This window comes from Lepidochelys kempii, chromosome 15 (assembly GCF_965140285.1).
Source record: "Lepidochelys kempii isolate rLepKem1 chromosome 15, rLepKem1.hap1, whole genome shotgun sequence".
In the NCBI taxonomy this organism is placed as follows: Eukaryota; Metazoa; Chordata; order Testudines; family Cheloniidae; genus Lepidochelys; species Lepidochelys kempii.
This window is the reverse complement of record NC_136394.1, coordinates 25,597,723-25,619,426: the sequence shown is the minus strand read 5'-3', so window position 1 is coordinate 25,619,426 and position 21,704 is coordinate 25,597,723. Positions and strand designations below refer to the sequence as shown.

The 21,704-nt window shown below is 42.5% G+C and overlaps 2 protein-coding genes across 14 annotated transcripts in view; one reads left to right on the top strand and one right to left on the bottom strand.

Annotated features, from left to right (window-relative positions):
- Nucleotides 1-5,881, top strand: part of ARL6IP4 (ARF like GTPase 6 interacting protein 4) — a 34,749-nt gene extending 28,868 nt beyond the window's left edge. For 2 of the 6 annotated variants that reach the window (XR_012155079.2, XM_073313022.2), the window contains one exon: nucleotides 9-1,824. The gene's annotated coding sequence lies outside the window, so the exon portion shown is untranslated. Of the gene's footprint in view, nucleotides 1-8; nucleotides 1,825-5,411 lie in introns of those variants that run through there. The other 4 variants (XR_012155076.2, XR_012155075.2, XR_012155074.2 and 1 more) reach the window with 4 other exon arrangements.
- Nucleotides 1-21,704, bottom strand: part of PITPNM2 (phosphatidylinositol transfer protein membrane associated 2) — a 225,591-nt gene that overhangs the window by 17,184 nt on the left and 186,703 nt on the right. For 5 of the 8 annotated variants that reach the window (XM_073313000.2, XM_073313003.2, XM_073313001.2 and 2 more), the window contains 6 exons: nucleotides 18,193-18,368; nucleotides 17,565-17,735; nucleotides 16,323-16,472; nucleotides 7,794-7,958; nucleotides 3,507-3,719; nucleotides 511-659 (listed from right to left, as the gene is read on the bottom strand). In XM_073313000.2, the coding sequence (XP_073169101.1) occupies nucleotides 511-659; nucleotides 3,507-3,719; nucleotides 7,794-7,958; nucleotides 16,323-16,472; nucleotides 17,565-17,735; nucleotides 18,193-18,368 (1,024 nt within the window). The remainder of the gene's footprint in view (nucleotides 1-510; nucleotides 660-3,506; nucleotides 3,720-7,793; nucleotides 7,959-16,322; nucleotides 16,473-17,564; nucleotides 17,736-18,192; nucleotides 18,369-21,704) is intronic. The other 3 variants (XM_073313006.2, XM_073313005.2, XM_073313007.2) reach the window with 3 other exon arrangements.

Below are 21,704 nucleotides of genomic sequence, written 5' to 3'. Positions count from 1 at the left end.
CCATGTAGGCTTTGCACAGAGAGCTTCCCTTTGAGCTTCAGGTTTGAAAGGATGTAAAAATTCAAAGTAAAGTTCAATCCAAACATCACATGGTTTTTGCCTCAAAATCATGCAATGCTGCAAGACTATGATATGAAATCGGCCCAGGTTGACTCCAAATGGTTCAGATCTTTAATGAACCTCTCTCCAAGAACCTGCTCCAGTAACAAAAGCCAGCACCAAGCAAGTCACGTGTGATTTGATAGTTTCCATGAAACATAGTGTTCCATGTGCATAGCAGTAAGTATTATTTCCAACGCAGCTGTATTTGACATAGCATGGGAAGGGAAAGAAGATGGAGTGGCAGTTGTGAAGCGTACATTTTTTCCTCCATTTGTATGGTGAGCCCCCATTAGTGTCAACAAAAGTTATTTTGGAGGGTGCAGCAAGGTGAAAATAGTCTCCAAAATATTTTCCAACAAAAGTTAGGCATAAGGGAGGAGAGAGAGAAGCATGAAATATTTATGGTACCTGTCTCAGCAGAAAGGAGACTACATCTGTCGATTCCCAGTAGCTTGCATGGAAGAGGTGTGGTAAGGCTACCGTCGGAAAGGCAGTCAGGGCATCAGGACAGTAAAGGGCATAGTCTATTCTTTTTGTTCCCCACCATCTGGCAGCAACTAATGAAAGAAAAGGCTTGTTAAAGAGAGAGGAGAGAGCTGTTTTAAATGTTAACCTTAGGCCATGGGTCCTTGCGCTGGGCAATTCCTTCCCCGTTGATTTTATTGTTAAGATGAAGCAAAATTTGAACAGGGCTCAAAAATATTAATGAGCCACCCAAGGATGGTACGAGGCACAGAGCACGACATCTCCTTTATTAAATCAAACAGGATGTCCCTGGAGGGGAGGCAGTAACTAGCCATTAATCCACACCCCAGGGGAATGTGAGACACAGATCAAAGGCTGGTGACTCCATGCCCAGCCAGGGTATTAGAGGCCATTATTAAATACCCTAGAGTCTCTTGTGAATACCAGAATAGCGATAATCAAAATAACTTTCAGATTAGACGGGGCATGTACATGTCATCAACCCTTCTGGGGAGGGCCAGTGGGTGTCCTCAGTGCAGGGTCACTGCCACTCACAGTGAGTTTGTGACAATGTGCTGATGCTGTGGTGATGGGGAACTAACAAATCTCTCCATCCGTACAGCAAAAATGAAATAGAAAGAGTCTCTGCTCTGGAGGTGGGACAGGGGAGAGCTATGGATGTGTCTACATACTGCAGCCATTCCCAGACCTGAAGAGCTCTGTGTAAGCTCAAAAGCTTGTCTCCCTCACCAACAGAAGTTGGTCCAATAAAAGCTGTTGTTTCACCCACCTTGTGTGTCTAATATCCTGGGACCGACACAGCCACAACAACACTGCACGCATATACCTGAGTCACTTTCAGCTCCATGGGCCTACTTTGAGCAGAGGCTAGCAGATGCTGCTAAAGGCAAAAAACTAAACAAACAGGATGTTTCCCTTTAACTTTCACGGAGGCACAAACCCTCTCAAACCCAGAGAGGTAAAATCCCATATTTTGTTATTAATATCAGAATCCGAAGTGAACAATATAAAGGCAATGGAGCCACAGGTTAGTTGCTATGGAAAGACACAAGCAAAACACTGGGAAGGCGAAAGAGACTGGATTATGAGAAAGGCCCATGGTGATGCATTCATAATCACCACCACCATTCTGCAGGCTGCCAGCCTCTGGAGTGCTATTGAAGCAACTTGCTCAGCCTCTGCAGGCGTGAGTGTCTTCACAACTAACCCCCCAGCCCAACAGGAGAACCAGCAAGGAGTCCGCAAACCCTGCAGCTCTCAGAACAGAGGCTCTGGTGAGCTTTGAGGACGGGGGCATTAAACGGTGGACGAATCTCCAGGCTTCATCAGCATCTACTGGGATGGGAGCTACAGAGGAAGCTGGGAGCTACAGGGTAATTTAAAAGCCAGCAGAAAAATCAAGGACCTTATTTTAATACCAAGTCATTCCCTCTTCTAGCAGCAGAGCCACACTGCAGGGATACCAATGGGAGTGAGGTGGTGAAGTGGATGTGCTCAGTGGGGGCAGTTTACACACAGACCACCACCAAAACACAAGAAACAGCCAGTGAGATCCTTCAGCTAGACCAGAGAGTTCCCAACGTCTTCCCTGTAAAATGGACCCACATTCCCTCCCATTCCCCACCCCCACTGCCCAGATCCCACTCCCTAGTTTTGCTCTTCAGAATATTTCCTTCTGCAAGACCACAGTTTGAGACTCATCAGCAGCCCACAAGTGACACCTGGGGGGTCTGGGGGGTGGTCAGGGGACAAGGAGTGGTGGATGGGGCGGGAGTCCCGGGGGAGCCATCGGGGGCAAGAAGCAGGTCAGATAGGAGGCGGGGGCCAGGCCACACCTGGCTGTTTGGGGAGACACAGCCTCCCCTAACCGTCCCTCCATACAATTTTGGAAACCCGATGTGGCCCTCAGGCCAAAAAGTTTGCCCACCCCTGTTCTAGATGCAGGCAGCCTTGAACTCCCATCTGCTTTGTGATGAAAAAGCAGCCACAGAAGGAGATAGAGACCCCAAAGCAGTGGTATTAGGAGGACTGGGGCTTGGACAAGGAGCTTGGGATTCTCTAAAATAGCTTTGCTGGTTCTCTTTAGACATTCTCCAATAAGGCACTAGACACAAAAATGAGACAGCCTGACATGGGAGGGGATGTGATAGCTGCCACCAAGCAGACACCTCATTTGAAATTCTGGGCCCAAGGGAAGAGTTGCCCACTCTTTCCACAAATGAGCAGACAACTTCTCTGCGGGATGTCCCAGCAGGAGCCAGAGCAGGATGATCTGAGCTATGGCGCTGGTATGTGCATACGCCCCTTGGTCCAGCAATGGCAGCTATGAACCATGCTTCCCCATGCCAACTAACCTGATTCTAGCAAGAATAATGGGCAGGAGGGGCTGCTGGCAGACAGAGTACAGGTGCTGCCTTTTCCAAGTATACGTGTGCCAGTTCGGTTACTCTGCTTTCCCTGCTCGGCACGGGATTTGACACGCAATGGCCACTTATACAGAGATTTTGACCTATCAGAAGACATGATATTTTGCTTGCTTTTCCAGCTATGGAATCACCAGTAAAGATCCAACTTTCCATTTCTCATGAAAGTCCTATTCTTGGTTAATTTCAGATTCTTTGTACAGAACAGCCAGGATTAATGCCTTTGTGTTAGGAAGAGATTGCAACAGGGGCTATGGGCCAGTGCGGTTGCTCCCACATCTCTCGTCTAAAAGAATTAGTGCCATCACCAGCTGTTGGCAGTGCTGCAGTTACTCTTTCAAGCAATATGAAAACAAGTATTTGTTAAATAGTGCTAAGTTTGCGAGGGCCTCTGGTGAAAGGAGAAAGCAAACAGATTTCCTCTGGAGAAGAGGACTGCCCTGGTTAGATGATGTAGGAGATTAGTTGGATGGATAAGTCCCCTCTCCAGAATACCTTTCTTGATGTCCAGATCTGGTATTTGTAGAATACAGTCCGGATCCCAACTTGATGGCCCTTCAAGCCTTCTTCCTAAATGATTCTGGGGTATTTCATGTTTACGTTGCCTATGTCTCTTGGGCGAGGCTTGGGTGGGGGATTTGTGAGGGAGGGCAAGTTGGGACAGAAAGCTAAATCCTCCTCTGGCATGGTTAAGATGATTTTTGTTTTCTAAAGGAACAAAATTAAAAAACAACAACACATACACACAAACAAAAATCCACACTTATTATCACAGCACGCACATGCAGAACACATCAGTTTTGTCCTCCAGCAATTAACATTGTGATGGAAAAGACACATGGATTAAAGAAACAAGATTGCGATCCCATGTGTAAGAACTATTATTTTGGAGTTGAAATTAAGCATTTACATCTATTTCCTTATAAAGAGATGAAGGCTGACCAACTGCCACCTTGAGTAGCCTGTCTTTATGGTGGAGATCTAAGGAGGTATACAGCTGGGAATCTTCTTTCCTCAACTCAATGGCTGCAAAGCTGCTGCCACAGTTGATAGGATGTTGCTTCTCCGTGGGGAGGAGAGGTTATGTCTGTGCATCCACAGACTTAGCTATCCTCCATCACTCTACAGTGCCATGCAGAGGGAACTCCCCAGGAAGCAGGGCTGTGGAATCCCATGTTGCAGATTCTCACTGGACTTCATGCAACGGAATCACAGTGGCTTGTTCCCAGCATCTGAAGCTGGCTCTGGAAGGGATATAGAGATGGAAATGCATTTGGGAGGCCTAACTCAAGTGCTTGCTGAGGACGGGCCCTTTCACAATGAGACAAAGTCAGAACCTTCAGTGCTACATTTCTGGCTCTAGAGGCCATCTGTGCAGGAAGACAAAAATCATGTTGCAAACAGAAGTCTTAATAATCAAATAAACAGGGGTGGGGAGGTCAACTCTTCTATTCAGCAACACATGCAGAAGTGCCCCTGAAATGAAGTAGGGAAGTTAGTTTTAAGAGCGGGTATTTCAGTCCAATACAAAAGCACCAGCTTTCATCTGATGAGCTAGATTCTGCTTTCTCCATTAAACTCCATCAATCCCACTGAGGTCAGTGGGGTTATGTAGGCAGGAGCAAGGGCACAAATTGTTCCCACCTTCATATAATGAAGGCAGCTGGCAGTCTGAAGAGAGCTTGCCAAATCTGATGGTGTAACTTCATCAGAGCTGGTGGCTTAATGAATTTGACCCACACTACCTGCACAGCTTCACGTCCTCAGGGAAGGGAAATGTTGGATATTTACCCTAAGGCTTTATTCAGCTTGTCAACGCCTGAGGGCGGCAATCACCTCCTTCTGTGTTTGTGTAGCCCCTAGTGCACTGGGGCCCTGATCCTGACGGGGCCCTTGGGGTGCAACCATAAGATACATATTTAATAATCAACACTTTACCTTCCTGACTGGCTGAGCTCAGCAATTACCCCGGGGTGTGAAATGTGCACAAAACAAACGCCCTATAAGGAACCTTCTACACAGACAGATTAACATGTAGCAAGGCAGAACACATTTTACTGTGCAATCCCACTGTGTATTTTGTGTATTTGCTCTGATACGATAAACAAAATATCCTCTCCTTAAGAAAGGAAAACCCCATTTGTTGAAGTGCAGGTAGTTTATTCTTGCCACACACTGACATCTGGCCAAAGAAAACAAGAAGCTACTCAACCCCATTGTGACATATGCACAAAAATATTACAGGGCATAAACACAGGGTGCAGGCAGAAATGCTAGTCCTAATAATACTAGGAACGTATATATACTGCTTTTCATGGTCGAAGTACTTTAGATGCATTAACTGATTCATTGTCAAAACATGCCCATGAGGAGGGTAATATTATTATCCCTCTTTTACAGATGGGGAAACTGAGGCAGAGTGGTTCCATGACTTGCCCAAAGCTACAGAGGGAGACAGTATCGGAGACAGTATCAGAAACAGGAGGAGGATTTGGGAATTCCTGGTTCCCAATCCTGCACACAGACCACGCACGGCACTTGGCCGAGGGCTCTGAGGCGGTACGTGCACATATCCAGAAGAGCAGGTGCCCCCCTTTGTTTGTTGTCTAAAGCTGGGATTGTCAAAGATGCAGAAGGGAGTTTGGCAGATTTCAACGGGAGTCAGGAATCTACAAGCCTTGGGCTCTGTTGAACGTCCCACCCTACAGATTTTATTTCACATTATGATTATCTCACCTATATTTACCTCAAGAGGAACTAAAAACCTTACTGTTTACTTATAAACGTAATAGTTCAAAGCCCAGTGGTCCACTAAAGGTGACATGCGCAAGGTATTTTTTAAAACTGGGATTGTGCCTTTAGGGTTTTTGGCTTCCTTCCAGGTTCTCAAAGTTTTTTTGTTTTTTAAAAATTCTGTGTGGGTTGTTGCCTTAGAAGTATCAGGGACATCAGTGTTGGGGTGGTCTAGCTGTTTTGGCTGATTTATTTGGGGTCTCAGAGAATGTCGATTGTTAACACTTACACCCTAATAGAGAGGAGGAAGAGAGTGAATTTTTAGCAAAGGCTGCCTTTTTCCAAAAGATTTCTTAGTCATTGAAGTTAAATGGCCCTTGACAAAAATGTTTTTTAACTCAATCTGACTAAAAACCACTTCCACAATCAGTTGCTCAGCTTTGGTTCTTGTAATGTCATCATTTTGCTAATTCTCTAGTCACCAGAGTCCTCCGGGCAAGATATGAGCTGAATTTCTAATGTGTAAACCAAACAAGAAAAACTTCAGTTTTTGTCCCCCAGACTTCTTTTAAAAAACAGAAAGCAGCCAAAACAAAGGGGAGGGGGACACACACCCATTTTTTTCTCCTTTGCACATTACCTTTAAATAATATGTGATGGGCCACCTGTCAGATCTTACATTATTTATCTAAAAGTGCTGATTATGTACCAGTTGCATAGACCACAATTATCAACTGAAGACTAGACGTACCATTTGATTCCTTAATGATGCACAGGGGCCAATGGTTGTTCAAGGTTATCAATTATCTTTTATACATGAACAACTTTTGCCCATAATCACTCCAACATGCATAATATAGTGGCAGCCCACTGTATTATAATTGTAGGCATCTGTTCTTCCTAAGGGTGCATTAACAATATGTCATTGACAATGATAAAATTGGGCTTAGGTGGAATAGTTTCAACTTCTTATTAATCATTGAAAACAACCTCAGACAAGCAACTACATTCATTATCCTCCCTCACTGCAAGGCTCCCAGCTACAAGCAGAGACTGACTCTTGCCATCAAATTCAGATATGGGATTTGAACAGCCCCAGACATTCTGGTTCAGCCCCACTTCCAGTGATAAAGTTAGCCTGTCTAAGTCTTCAGCAATGTTTGACTCCTCATTGCAGGAATTCATGTAAACCTTATAGGGCTCAAATCCTACCTATTCCAATCCGACCTGTGGAAGACCCTGTTAATGCGGGTGCACTGTATTTCAAGAGAATACATTTAAACAAAACATGCAACTATTGTAACGAGAAGTTAAGAGGACAAACAGCCCGATGATTCACCCATGAATATCTGGAATAAGGGACCTCCATTTCTGCAGACATCAGTTTCAAAGGTGCAAATTATATGAGTTTTCCTGGGGGGGGGGGAGTCTGTCAAACTATTGCATTCACACCCCAATTCCAAAGGACAGGTGAGTCTAACACAAATACAACAAGTTATTGCATTGATATAGATAAAAATAAACAGGAACACCAGACTCTGAGATGCAAGTATGTATATTCTTCTTGATATTCAGGCAGGGATCAGCTTTACAATGGATCAGAGAGCTACATCCTTTGCAATAGACAAAGAAGCGGTTTTCCTTTAACAAGGAGCAAAATGCTTTTCAAAGAAGACCCTTGGCCATGCAGTCTGATGTTCTGTGCTGCTATTATTAGACTTAATTAAGCAAGCAATAGGGGAGGACTGGCAGGTCTTATGGTTGACCCTGACCAGGAAACACTCTCAACAGCAGGAAATACCCTCAGTGTCCTGTTCTCCCCAACCCTTTGTATCTGACAACACTGCGCAGCATAGAGTTTGAAGGATCATAGAGCAATTCAGTGGCTAACTCCAAACCAGGCTATATATTAAACACACACACACGCAAAATAAAGACAGAGAGAAGAGTTCTATGGGTCTGTCCTATACATTGAGGTCAGCCTGGTGTGTGGTGCTGCTACTTTAGTTCTACAGTGAGAAGAAATCTCGGAGGGTGTGAAACACTTACTGTTAGCTATGTTGGAAGCAGTGTAACTGTCTGCCATTCCTGAGACCTGGCTGGCAATGCTGATCTCACTGGCCCTCCGGAATCCCCTGAACTGAGGGGTTGTAATGGGGGTGGAAAGGGACGCATTTTCCATGACGACTGCACCATGAGACTGAACAACATCTGCTATGAAGTCGAAACAGGGAAATCAAAATATTAGACCAACAGACAGAGACCAGGCAAGACGAAATCAAGAGGAGAAAAGGAGGCAAACAAGGCAAGGATTGGCTTTCAAATGCAAAACCTTTCAAACCAATTGGAAGGAAAACACATTTCATCTCAGCTCTATTTTGAAAAGAAAGAAAACACCAGAGCAGGCAAAAGGAGAGTTGGCATCTAGCATCTCATTGTCCGATTGAGAAAAGCAAAAGAATCAGTTTAAACCAAACCAAATCAGGATAGGTTTGCTTGAGCAGCAAGAATAGAAATGTGTCATGCAGACCCATATGAATATATACAGCTATATATATTCACATTTAGCCAGAACAATGGGGGGAAGGGGCGGAAGGTAAAAAACTTAATTTGGGAGATACTGGTTTTATAGCATCTTTTAAACTAAAGGGGAAAGTTTCAAGGAGAGATATTGTCATGCCAGGGTGGTCCTCATGTTGGACTTGTATTTAAGGTGCGTTTACATTGCAATCCAAGGTGTGATTGCAGCTCAGGCAGACATACCCAGGCTAGTTTCAACCTACATAGCCCGGCTAACAGCAACAAAGACACAGCGGCATGGGTTTGAACGTGGGCTGTACAAGCCCACCCGAAACCTAGGGTATGTACTAGCGTTGCTAGCCTGTGCCAGGATTTGTCCCACTGTTTCTGATATTTTTAGCTGTGCTAGCTAGATTAAAGCTAGTGTGGGGCTGCCTACTCACACTGCAATCACATCTCTGGCTGCAGTGTAGGCATACCCTTAGTTGCTGAAAAAATACAGCCACAGTTTGTGAAACTGAAGGCCTCCAGTTAGGCTCCTAACTCCATATTTAGCCTTCTCAGTAAAAGAAGCCTGGGTGTTGAGCACTCAAATTTCCCTTTAATTTAAATGAGATTTGGGGGCGTTCAGCCTGTTTGAAAATCAGGCCATTTTTATTTAGGTGCCTAAAATCTGGATTTAGGAGCCCAACTTTAGGCCCCCAGGCTTGAAAAGTTTGGCCTTATCCTTCAGGAAGTAAACACGAGGGGAACGAGGAGTAAAAATCACACTCAGATGGAGTGAGTGTGTGTGTACGTATGTATTATTAGTGGGAAATTAGTTCTATAATGCATGTAACTGAGAAACTGTGAGGTTTATGTGGATCTATTGGGCAATCCTGTTTTTCTGTGGGGAAAAACTATACATTAAAACCACATTTTAAAGCATGGGGAAGGTAGTGTTACCTAGTAGCTAGCACAACAGATTGGGAATGAAGGTGACTCCTGGGTTCTTTTCCCAGCTGTACCACTGATTTGCTGTGACTCACTCAAAGCCACACTCAGCTTTTGTGTCTGATTCTCCTACCTGATCATTTGCTTATAACAATACCTACCCACCCTACAGAGGTATTGCAAGGCAGAATTAATTAATGTCTGTGATGCACACGGAGATCCTCAATTTAAAGAAACTATGTCCTGTAAGTGCAAGATATCTAATGGAATGCAAAGCTGACATGGCAATCAAGCAGGCGAGTTTGCACTTTTATCTAAAGTTCTATACTGCTGCTCATCACTGTAGAATCAGAATATCGGCATCTGAACTTGATTCACATCTATCAACCGATTTTGTGCAAGCAGGCACAAAACACCAAAACAAGGAGGAAAATGCCTCTCTCTGGCAACAAAAGTCAGCTGTAAATTAGGGCTGTCAAGTGATTAGGGCTGTTAATCATGATTAATCACACCATTAAACAATAATAGAATACCATTTATTTAAATATTTTGATTTTTTCCACATTTTCAAATATATTGATTTTAATTACAACACAGAATACAAAGTGTACAGTGCTCACTTTATATTTATTTTTGGTTATAAATATTTGCACTGTAAAAAACAAAAGAAATAGCATTTTTAATTCACCTAATACAAGTACTGTAGTGCAATCTCTTTATCTTTACAGTTGAACTTACAAATGTAGACTTATGTACAAAAAAACCCTGCATTCAAAAATAAAACAATATAAAACTTTAGAAACTACTAGTCCACTCAGTCCTATCTCTTGTTCAGCCAATCGCTCAGACAAACAAGTTTGTTTTCATTTGTGGGAGATAATGCTGCCTGTTTCATGTGCTAAAGATTCATATGTCCCTTTATATTTCAACCACCATTCCAGAGGACATGCGTCCATGCTGATGATGGCTTCTGCTCGATAACAATCCAAAGCAATGAAGACTGATGCATGTTCAATTTCATCATCTGAGTCAGATGCCACCAGCAGAAGGTTGATTTTCTTTTTTGGTGGTTCGGGTTCTGTAGTTCCTACATCAGAATGTTGCTCTTTTAAGACTTCTGAAAGCAAGCTCCACATCTTGTCCCTCTCAGATTTTCGAAGGCACTTCCGATTCTTAAACCTTGGGTTGCGTGCTGTAGCTATCTTTAGAAATCTCACATTGGTACCTTCTTTGCGTTTTGTCAAATCTGCAGCGAAAGTGTTCTTAAAATGAACAACATGTGCTGAGTCATCATCTGAGACTACTGTAACATGAAATATATGGCAGAATGTGGGTAAAATAGAGCCGGAGACAAACAATTCTCTCCCAAGGAGTTGAGTCACAAATTTAATTAATGTATTCTTTTTTTAACTAGCGTCATCAGCATGGAAGTATGTCCTCTGGAATGGTGGCTGAAGCATGAAGGGGCATACGAATGTTTAGCTTATCTGGGACGTAATATCTTGCAATGCCGGCTATGAAAGTCCCGTGAGAATGCTTGTTCTCACTTTCTGGTGACATTGTAAATAAGAAGTGGGCAGCATTATCTCCTGTAAATGTAAACAAATCTGTTTGTCTTAGTGATTGGCTGAACAAGAAGTAGGACTGAGTGGACTTGTAGGCTCTAAAGTTTTGCATTGGTTTTGTTTTTGAGTGCAGTTATGTAACAAAAAAATCTACATTTGTAAGTTGCACTTTCACGATAAAGAGGTTGCACTACAGTACTTGTATGAGGTGAATTGAAAAATACTATTTCTTTTATCATTTTTACAATTCAAATATTTGTAATAAAAATAATATAAAGTGTGCAGTGTACACTTTGTATTCTGTGTTGTAACTGAAATCAATATATTTGAAAATGTAGAAAAACATTCAAAAATATTTAATAAATTTCAATTAGTATTCTTTTGTTTAACAGTGCAATTAAAAATTCGATTAATTGCAATTAATTTTTTAAATCGCGATTAATTTTTTTTAGTTAATCGCATGAGTTAACTGCTATCAATCAACAGCCCTACTGTAAATTATTTATTTCAGCTGTGTGGGAAATGATCTAACTGGAAATTAAATATCCTTGGATGAGGTCAGTCTGGCGTTGTATTAGCAAGTGCACAAATGAGTCATCTAAATATTGATCCAAGAAGCCCATATGCCTAGTGCTGCTGACTTGCTAACTGGAACTTCGAACATTTGTGCTTTCTTAGATACCTGTAGGCTCTGGCATACAAATGACGTGAACTATGCTGTTCTGACGGGAAAGAGAATGGCTGAAACCAGTAGAACCGTGGAGTTAAATGTTGGTAAAATCAGTTCAGTGCTCTTCAGGAAAAAAAGGCTACTAGCTGATCAACTTAAAGCCATATGGACTGCCAGTGCCTAGGGCCCAGTTGGAGTCTGACCCTGACACTTTGTGTTTCATACACTGTATGAGTTAAGCCTGAAAGGCCTCTGCTAGTGTCACCCTCTCCTCTGATGTATGCTCCCCTCACTTCCCTCCTCTTTCCATTTTCCCTTGAGCTGCCTGCTATCAAGATTGCTGCACAGCGTCTGTATTGCAGCATGTCTCACCGTGCCACGCTTTGCAGCAGTCTCATGCTCCTACTGGCACTTCCTTCAATAAAAGTTTTACAGAAAGGAAACACACTGAAGCCACATTCCAAAAAGGGGTACAAGTCAAGTGTGGGAGCTGATTACAGTTCCGAACTGAATGGAGATCTGGCGTGGTCCAGTGGACAGGGATGCTGAAGTGGGACACACGTGTCATGGGACACACAATCTAACAGATTACAATCTAATATTTCCAGCTCTGACACTAATCTGCTGTGTGAACCTGAGCACGTCACTTCCCCTTTCTGCACCGGTTTCTCCTCCTAGCTTTTGTCTGGCCTTATCTATTAGATTGTAAGTGCTCTGGGTCAGGGGCTGCCTCTTACCATGTGTTTCTACAGGGCCAACAGCCCTCCTATAACACAGAGTGATACAGTATCAGGGCCTGGATCTTGTGTGTTGGGAACAGCTCTCCATTAAGTCAGCAGACACACGGCAGGGCTCAGCTGTACGACCCCTCGGACTCAGAGACTTTATCCTGACTCGGAAAAGCGTAGAGTTTAGGTTGGGCTCAGCTAATGTGCTAGCTAAGCCTGACCTTTTGTCCTAGTGTAGATATAGTGTAACATCCTGAGTTCAATTGCTTGAGCTGCAGCCTAGCTAAATAATTTAATTTCAAGATCTTACCTTGCACCTACACTAGGGGGGAAAAGGTCGAGTTCAGTTTGGGCCTAGCTAGCACGTTTTAGCTACACCCAGCCTAAATTCAACCATTTTTCCTAGTGAACACCAGGCCAGAGAGGTGGATCCTATTAAAGTCTCCACACTCTATCCTCAGTGGCATTTGTACAGCTCCCTATTGAGCTACCTGCATGGTGAACCTCCATGCCTCACAGGATGAGGCCCACAATCAAAGGTGTGCGGAGAAAGCATGGACGGAAGAATATTTTCAGGAGGTTTTGCCAGGCTGTAAAAATTTACAGAATTGCTGCAGCAAAACAGACTACTGATCAGACTCATGATCCAGCATGTCTGATATCCTGACTCCTAAACCAATGACAGATGCCTCAAAGGAAATGACTTAACTCCCAAGGCACACACAAGAGGTTTGGGGGGCAGGGAGGCACTTTTCTTCCTATCCCAACTGCAGCCAGCAGCAATAGGGAGCAAGGACTAACTTCAACCGTGCCAGCACAAGAGCTCCACCTAGTGGTGACAGTGCTGCAGCGCTTGTGTAGCTCAAAAGCTACCTAGTAAGAATGCTCCAAAATGGCAGCCACTTGGCATTTGATGTTGCTGACTTTTACAATATCTGTTTTTTTTCTCAGAGCCCCAGCTGCTGGAATCAGAGATTGCAGGAGAATCTCATCTTTCATGTAACATAAAAAAGCAGGTATCAGAGGGGTAGCTGTGTTAATCTGGATCTGTAAAAGTGGTAGAGGGTCTTGCCGATAAAAAAGCAAGTATTCTCCACAACCAGGAGGGCAAGAAAGCTGGGAAACATGAAGTGAGGCCACACTAAAGGCTTACAAATCAGGATACAAATTTTAAAACAAATTATGAAAAGAAAAATTTCATGATATGTAAATCAATCATTATTTTTGGGATCTGACTCATGATTTTTTGAATGCTTGGAGGTTGGCAATACTGGGTCTGAAGCAGGAAGATCGACAGTCCTTTTGATATTGTCCTAGCTGATGTCACCACAGACTATTCTCATTCATATAAATATCTAAGTTTTTTTTAATGTTACACTACACTATTGAGCTTAACACTCTACATGCAGATAAAGGGAGTCTATTGGCTCTGACAGCAATGCTCCCTCACACAGCCTTAATTATATCTGCTTTCATATTTTCTTAAACCTCCAGAATCTCTCCCTTTTTAAGTGCACAGAGCCCCCCCTTTTCAAACCATGAGCCCTCAATTCTATAACAGAGAGCTGTTTCCAGGGAAAATACGGGACAGGAAACACAAGAGATGAAAATGTGTCTCCTGCTAATAATAGCCCACCTTGATTAATTGGTCTTGATTAATTGGTTAATTAATCAGTTGGTATGGCAACACCCATTTTTTCATGTTCTCTGTGTATATTATATCTTCCTACTGTATTTTCCACAGCATGCATCCAATGAAGTGGGTTTTAGCCCACGAAAGCTTATTCCCAAATAAATTTGTTAGTCTCTAAGGTGCCACAAGTACTCCTCGGTTTTTTTGCTGATACAGACTAACATGGCTACCACTCTGAAACCTAGAAAACATAGCCATCTCGATTTACCCCTTCTGTCAAGTATTCCAAAATCCCAAATCTATATCAAAAGTGATTTGCAAATTAAACCCTAGGCTGTTCAATATAGGACCTCATTTACTCACACAAATGACTGGGAGATTCACTGCATTACAAATCACTCAGTATAAATTATTAAAATTTTGCACACAGTTTTAAAAAAGTAAGGATAATGCAGCAACAAAAGGTCATACTTTAATTTAACTTGATGGGTGCAATTTATTTCTAAATAAAATAACTGTGTGCTAAGGCCAATGTTTTCAAACTGGGGAGTTTAAAATTAGATGCATAAGTAACTATAATGGGAGTAGTAGGTGACAAGCTCCTTGGAAAATCAGGCCACTTATTTAGGTCTCTAGATACAGATTTAGGTCCGTTTGACTATGCTGGCCTAAATGCACTTTGTGTGGGAAAGATTTGATAGTGCGTTTTGTTTGAGTAACGAAGACTTAGAAACTGGAGATCTCAAACTGTAGCACCATCTCTGCTAGTAGATCTTTGCTAAGAAGATGTGGAAAGTTACCTTTGTGTGTGTGAATTACAGAGTGTGTAGATCAATGCAGCGTGAATAAGTAAAGTTCTCATGTAGGTCCAAAATGATCAAAGGGTGGGGAGAGAAGAAAATCCTTTCCTCTCCCAACTCTGGAGCTTTAATACATATTCAAATGCCACACCTCTTCATTTTAAGGCTTATTTTTCAGTGCGTTCAGTTATTGCTTCCCACCAAATGACCAGCATCGGGCTATCTAATACATCAGTGGCATTGAGTTAAGCTCCTGGGGTGTCAGGGTTGCATGCCACCAGGCAACAGGCTGTTTCAATGCAGCATGGTACCCTGCAAAGGAATACATAGGCTGCATTGTGGCATTGAAGCAAGGAGCTCTTCAGCAGTTAAAACAAAAAATTGGGGTGGCATTTTAAATGCTCGGCATTGACCTAACTCTGCTCCCACTGAAGTCAGTGGCCAATGCCGAGAGCTTCAGAAAATCCCACCCTTAACTTCAACAGCAACAGAAAAAGAGGCTGAAATGCCTTTTTATTAGTCCTGAAAATTCGTCTGCAGCCCCACTGGCAGAGTCAGATATGGGCACAACTAGGCCACAGGACACTCTGGAGATGATGGGAGAAGAGTTTTTTGTATGCCTAGTCACGGTCAGTCAGCTAACATGGGATGAAGGCTAAGTGACCCTGCACCAGTGGAGTGGGAAGCAATGGTAGGAAATACCGTCATGTCCTTTCGCCCGCCCTTCCTAGAGAATACTCGGGGAGAGAATCTCAAAAGGCACAAGTGGCAATTGGGCACCTAACATCCATCTGTAGCTTTGAGAATCTCTCCCTGTGTCATCATCTATTCAGTGTAACCAATGGGAGGTGCTGCTGTTCCGAAATTACCAATCAGCACAATGGGGTTACTCAGACCAATAAGAGCTGACTGACATGAGTAAGGGCTGCAGGATCAGGCTCTCCAGGGGGCATATTTAAAAGGGGTGGGAAGAATAAAAAAAAATATATAGGAGAAAATAAATAAAGCTGAAAGTCTTATTAACTTGCAGATGTGGTATCAGCTATAATCGAGAAAAATATAGCCATGCAGCATTTTTGATAGCAACAAAAACTAAACTTGTTTTTTAAGCAGCAATTATTTGAGAAATCAAATAAAAAACACCTTTGGGTCATGAAAGCTTTGTCCACTGTGTTTAGATGATGCAAAATTAGTGACTAAATACAAGATGTGCACCTTTGATCTGGTCACTTTCGGGTACAGACATACAATGTAGAGTATGTTATTCTGTAGTTAGGTGCTGACTTGCACTGTCAAACTTTGTGTACTGCAAGCAAAAACCATGTGTCAGTTTCAGTGGCAGATTCTGTACACTGCATAAACTGTAACAGCACAGCAGGCCTCAAGCAAAAGCAAAGCAAGCATGGGGGCCCAGAGCCTTTCAGTCATTCGATGCCTCTCCAGTAGCTCGACAAGAGGAAAAGCAAACTCATTGTCTGGCCCCAATCTCCCCTTCCAGCATTAGCAGCAGAAGGGGAGACAACTCACAGCTCAGTTTCCACCACCCCCTGTCAGTGGCTTATGGTCCCATTCTTGCTTGGGGCCCAAAAATACATGGTTATGCAGGTACTTCACATGTCATATTCAGGTACACAGTGCAAAGCTTTCAGCCCCACGAGGTGGAAGACCATTCTCCAAGGAGCACCCCAAGTACACAACACAAGACACTAGAAAAGGGTAGGTTACACACACTCAGCAAAAACGGCATTTTTATTGGAAACATCTTGCCAATTCAGAACAGGAACAGGTATACTGGTTTCCATGAAGCTGTCCTGGTGCTGGAGAGCAACCAATGGGCTGCTTTCCACAAGGAGGATGGGGTTGTTCTGGACTGTCTCAACTAGAAGCAGATGGGGAAGAAAACAAAAGGACAAGAACAACCAACATGTGGCCACAAACTGTAAAACATACAAACAACTACAATCAAACACTCGCAACTACAGTTCAGGGTCTTCTATAAAGGACCAACCTTCAATTAGAGGAATAGAAGCTAATACAGATGGCCTTCCAAATAAGCCTAAATTCAGTGCCTTACTAGTTAAAACAGTTATAAAGTCAGAAGAAAGCACAGGAATGGCAATTTTGCAACAAAAGAAAAGGAAATCCTCCAATGTAGCTTTTCAAAATGATCACTGATCATAATTTTACGGTATATATAATGGAATCTTCTTAAAGTGAGAAAATTATTCCCCCAAACAAGTGGAGATTTACTTCAATAAGATTTTAAATTTGCACACTGAGATACACTGAGATAATCAGGGACTTGCATTTGATTTCACTATGAATGGAGTTCACTATAGACAAGTTTGTTAGGCTGAAAGAGGTCTCCAACTGCTGGCTTACATATGGGTAGATTACAAGAATTGAAAATGGGCTTTCTGAGCACTGCCCCCTTATTTGAGCCATTTGCATGGGCAAAATATGCAGCAGCAGTTCAACAGAATGTGCCGTGCATAGCTAATTGTATTCAGGCACCCAGTTGCCTCAGCTTGCTTCACCCATATTGATCATGTGCAACAAGGCAAACTGCATCCCTTATGTGGCTTTGCTCTGCTCCCTCCCAGCCCCTATCGACCCCCTGAAAGATCTAGTCCCTAAATCTCAGCCTAGCTGATCATGAATTTCATTCCTATGAAATGGTTCCAATCTCAAGCACTGCCTGGGATGTAAAATGGAGAACAACATACAGAGTACATTGCATATTGACTCACAGCAACTTGTGGGTCTTATTTAATAAATGACAACAATGGCATTTTGGATGTGAGGAGTTGAATTTGTAAAGAGAAATCCACTTGCCTGGGAACCTAGCTAAACACTAGGAGGTTAATCCTGTGCACCTCACTCACATGGTTAAAACACCCCCTCACTTCAGCAGCTATGCTGAAAGCACAGCCTTTGGGCATAGACAGATGATAGATAAAAACTGACGTACCCAGAAGAGCAGAACTGCCGTCACCTAATGGGAACCTCTGGTAGCGTGGAATACTGAAGGGAGGCAACACGTGGAATCTCTTTTCCAAAAGGGGCTCCAGGCGTGAGGCAGATGGGTCTGCAGGATGGAACAGGTTATAGACTTGTTGGCAGGCTGGCCTCAGCTGAAAGACTAAGGAGAAAAGGAGGGGGGAAAAAGAAACTCCCAAGTATTACAAAGTTATTTGTGAGGCTCGTATAAATCTATTTAAAAGGTGATATACTATTTGTAAAGCATGGGGGGAAAAAAGCCCTTTCAGAGTGCTTACTTCCATCACACTCCAGTTGTAAGTCAAGCAGGACAACTGATGTTTCTTTGGAACATAACTTTACGAAATTTTTTGCAGCATATTTTTAGATTTTTGTTGTCTAGGGTTCAATGACAAAAAATGTGTAATCAATATTTATAGGAGTAGCTAGTACTAACTTGTATGGTGGAACAACACATATATAATTTAGTTTTACAATATGTTCTACAGTTCATCTCATCCAAGTTATTGGATTTCTTCTTTGCAAGTCTGAAAGCTTTTTTTGTAGAAGGTATTTAAAATGCCCACTAAGTGGAACTACTGGTACATGCCAAAACCTACTGTCAAGAGCTGGGATGACGGTTTTTCTCAATGCAAGGACCAGGCCCAAGGGAGACCCAAACAGGAAGAAATCAGTGATCTCAAATTCAAATTTTCCAACATTTCCTCCATCCAACATTGTGGAGCTACTCGATCGTCTGGATCCTGGGTCATTTCTCAGAACACTAGAATGTAAACTAAAACAACAACAAATTCATAAATAAGAACAGGGTCAAAAGCCAAAATTTTGTTCACAAGGGTGTGGGGTTTTTTAGAAAAAATGAACACAGATTATAATGTGGCTAATCATGTAGACAATTCTTCTTATTTTAAGAAAAGGAAATGTATCCATTAATCACCTGTGCCTCTACATGCTAGTGAGCTACCCTATCAGAGCCGAGTCCCCTTGTTTCACTGATATGATCCAGTCCATAAATTCAAGCTCCAAGTGAGCTACAATCTCTAGGATTCCTGTTCCCACTCCTCCAATCTCTAATTCGCTCTTTGTGGGTTTGAGTAAAATGCTGGCTGCTGCTCCTGAAGTAGTAATTTGCATGCTAGCAAGAGCAAACAAAAATTACTATAGTACCATGCAAAAGGCAGCATTTACAATCAATTTTAACTTAACTCCAAGTACATGTATTGTTATTACCGTCTCTCTTCTCGTCAACATAATTCTTTTTATCATTTTTTCTTTTCATCACTCTATTTCTCAGTGCTACGGAAAGCAGTAAGCTGTGCTTACCCATTTCTTCTTCAAGGAAGTGGGACAAATGTTAGGGGATTACAAAGGAAAGAAAAAAGAAAATGGGAGGGGAAAGAGAAAAAGAAATATCAAAAACTGCAAGAGGGTTTCCTACATTCTTGTGCACTGACTTCACGCCAGAGTTTTCTAACAGCATAAACTTATATAAAAACACATACACATTTATACCCCATATACTATGGTGGTGATTTCCATGTGATGAACTGCATTTATCATGCACCAGCAATGTCCTTCCCTAGATTCTGCACAGTAATCCATGTGTATCATGACGACTCACATTTTAAACTCCCCTATTGCGCCATCCTGAGCCGCTTCAGAAAACTTCAATTAAAAAATATAAAGCCTGCCCCTAATTTGTTTCTCTTCCCCCTTCTAAAGTGTCTAATTTCCCTACAAAATTCAATGGGTCTGAAGTGCAGGGTGGCAATATGCAGATTTAAAGGACAAGTATAAAGTCCAATATTCCAGGAACTCCAATAGGGTTAGAAACACAAGCTGTCTTACATGGGTAAGCTGGGGATCACTCCAGCTTCCAACAGGATAAAGTGCTTGTTTTTATTCTAGAGCTGGTGGATTGTGAGCTATCAGATGCAAAATATCACAATGTATGAATTAGAAAGAGGTTATTTTAGGGAATAAAGAGGGTTGGGTTTTTTTCAGACTCTTTGAGTCTGAGTCTGAATTGTAATTTTCCAAGGCCTGCAGAGTTGGACCAAGACAATCTGGCTGTATTTAAAGCTCTCTGTAACATAGTTAAAAGAATTTTCCTGTAAAATAAGGGGGATGAATGAATTACATGACAGCTTGGTTTGAGAGAAAAGTTCTACTGGCCTGGAGTCAGGGATGACCCAAATAACACTGCCCTTCCCGGCTCTGGGGCAGAGTTCTAGAGGGGGTCACTGCAATTTGCCCTAGCTCTGCATGCACAAAGTGCTCATTCCTTAGGGGCACTTCTGAAAGTGTAGTGGCTGCCAGGCTGTGCAGTGAAGTCCTGCTACTTGCTGCTGCCTTGGAGCCCCCAGTGGAACATGGCTGTGTGCACTATGCCAACTGGGATACTGGAACAGCTGACCTTGCATGCATCCTTCATCTGAGAACGCCAGTCTGACAAATTAACAGCTGCGAATGACACACACAGTTGGGAAGGCGGCAAATTGGTTTCCCTCTGATTTTATTTTCCTCATTGTGCCTCCACTGGCTGCCAATCTAGACAGACACTAATAAAACCTTTGCACCATACCACACTGTCATGTATTTTCTGTAATACACACACAGCTCTATGTCTAGAGTTCTGGTTACCAATGAGAGCAAGTTATGATGCTTGCTTATACTATGCACACAAATCATTGAGAAAGTCAAAACAGTGGCAACAAGACAGTGAACAGCAATGACAGCTAAAATGAGCCTGTTTCCCTTCCTGTGATATGAACAATGCTCCAGGAGGTCATGCTGCTAGAACGCATGATGTTAGCATGCGTGTGCAAAAGAACAATCATCTGGTAAAATTAGAACCATTTTAGCTGTCAGGGCTGCAACACGTTGGTCTTATGTGTAACTAAGACAACTTGATAAGCAACGAGTTCACCCTTATAGAGAAGACCCAGTCCATTAGCTTGATTTAAATGAATACGCAAAATGACAGACAGCACATATATCAAATGTATTATGGCAGGAATGGATTTTCTAGATGGGTTCCAATTTCTGTTACATTCCAAGCGCCTTCCTCCTGCAGCCTCCCTCAGGTCAGGTATATGGGAAAGAAAACATACTCTAATAAGCCATTTGGTACAGTTTTTCTCATTTTAGTGGACATTCAACAGCCCTTTTGGGAATCAAAGGAAATGAGATCTGAGGGGGAATCACGATCCATCATGTCCCAAGCAATCCACATGGTCCTGCTTTTCCTTTATAATGCTACAGCTGCATTGATTAGACAGGATCAAACTGGGTTTAGTAGCAAGTCAACTAATTGACAGTAATATAAAACCAACACAACCAGAAATATTGTACCTGTGCAGAAGGATTGAATTTAAAAATAAAAGAGTGGTTCTCTCACCAGATGATGCTCCGACTTTGCTGGGCATTGTCCCAAAGTAGTGGATAAGTCTAACACATGAATGAAAATTAATCTGTCTTTGGCATGTGCTAAAGTCTGCATTGGGCACCAATGGAAAGATCACCATATGCCAGGCTGCCTGAATGACACACATTTGCTGTGCTCATTAGGAAAACTTGGGTCTCTCTCCTGCCAAGATCTCTGCACTAAGCCATGTAACCATGTTACATCATGTCTTGGTTTTCATAGCAAAAATTGATACTAGTGATAAAGTTATGTAGTGATAGGAAAGTGTACTGGTAACCCTGCTATTCATTAATCAATCATCATAAGCAGAGTGTAATGTAACACTCTGGTTATATGCAGTCATACAGGGGTAAACACAATGGACCTGCCAATATCCCTAGCCCACTCCGGGCCCACCACCCATTTTACAAAGAAAACAGGAAGCTGCTTGCCAGATACCAAATAAGGCCATGTTCCTTGGTTCAATCCAGGTACATCCCTCTCTGGCTTCTAGAGCAAGCAAGGAGGAGAAAACAGTATGTTTTGATTTGACCAGCATTTGCCTGTCTAATATGGGAGGTTGCCTTGCTAAGCTACGACAAGAGACTGATTGTCTTTTATTACCCTGGTGGAAAGAGCTTACTGGTTTTCCTAAATGCAGCCATCTTTTTTTTTAATATAGCAGTTCCATACCCCAATGCCATT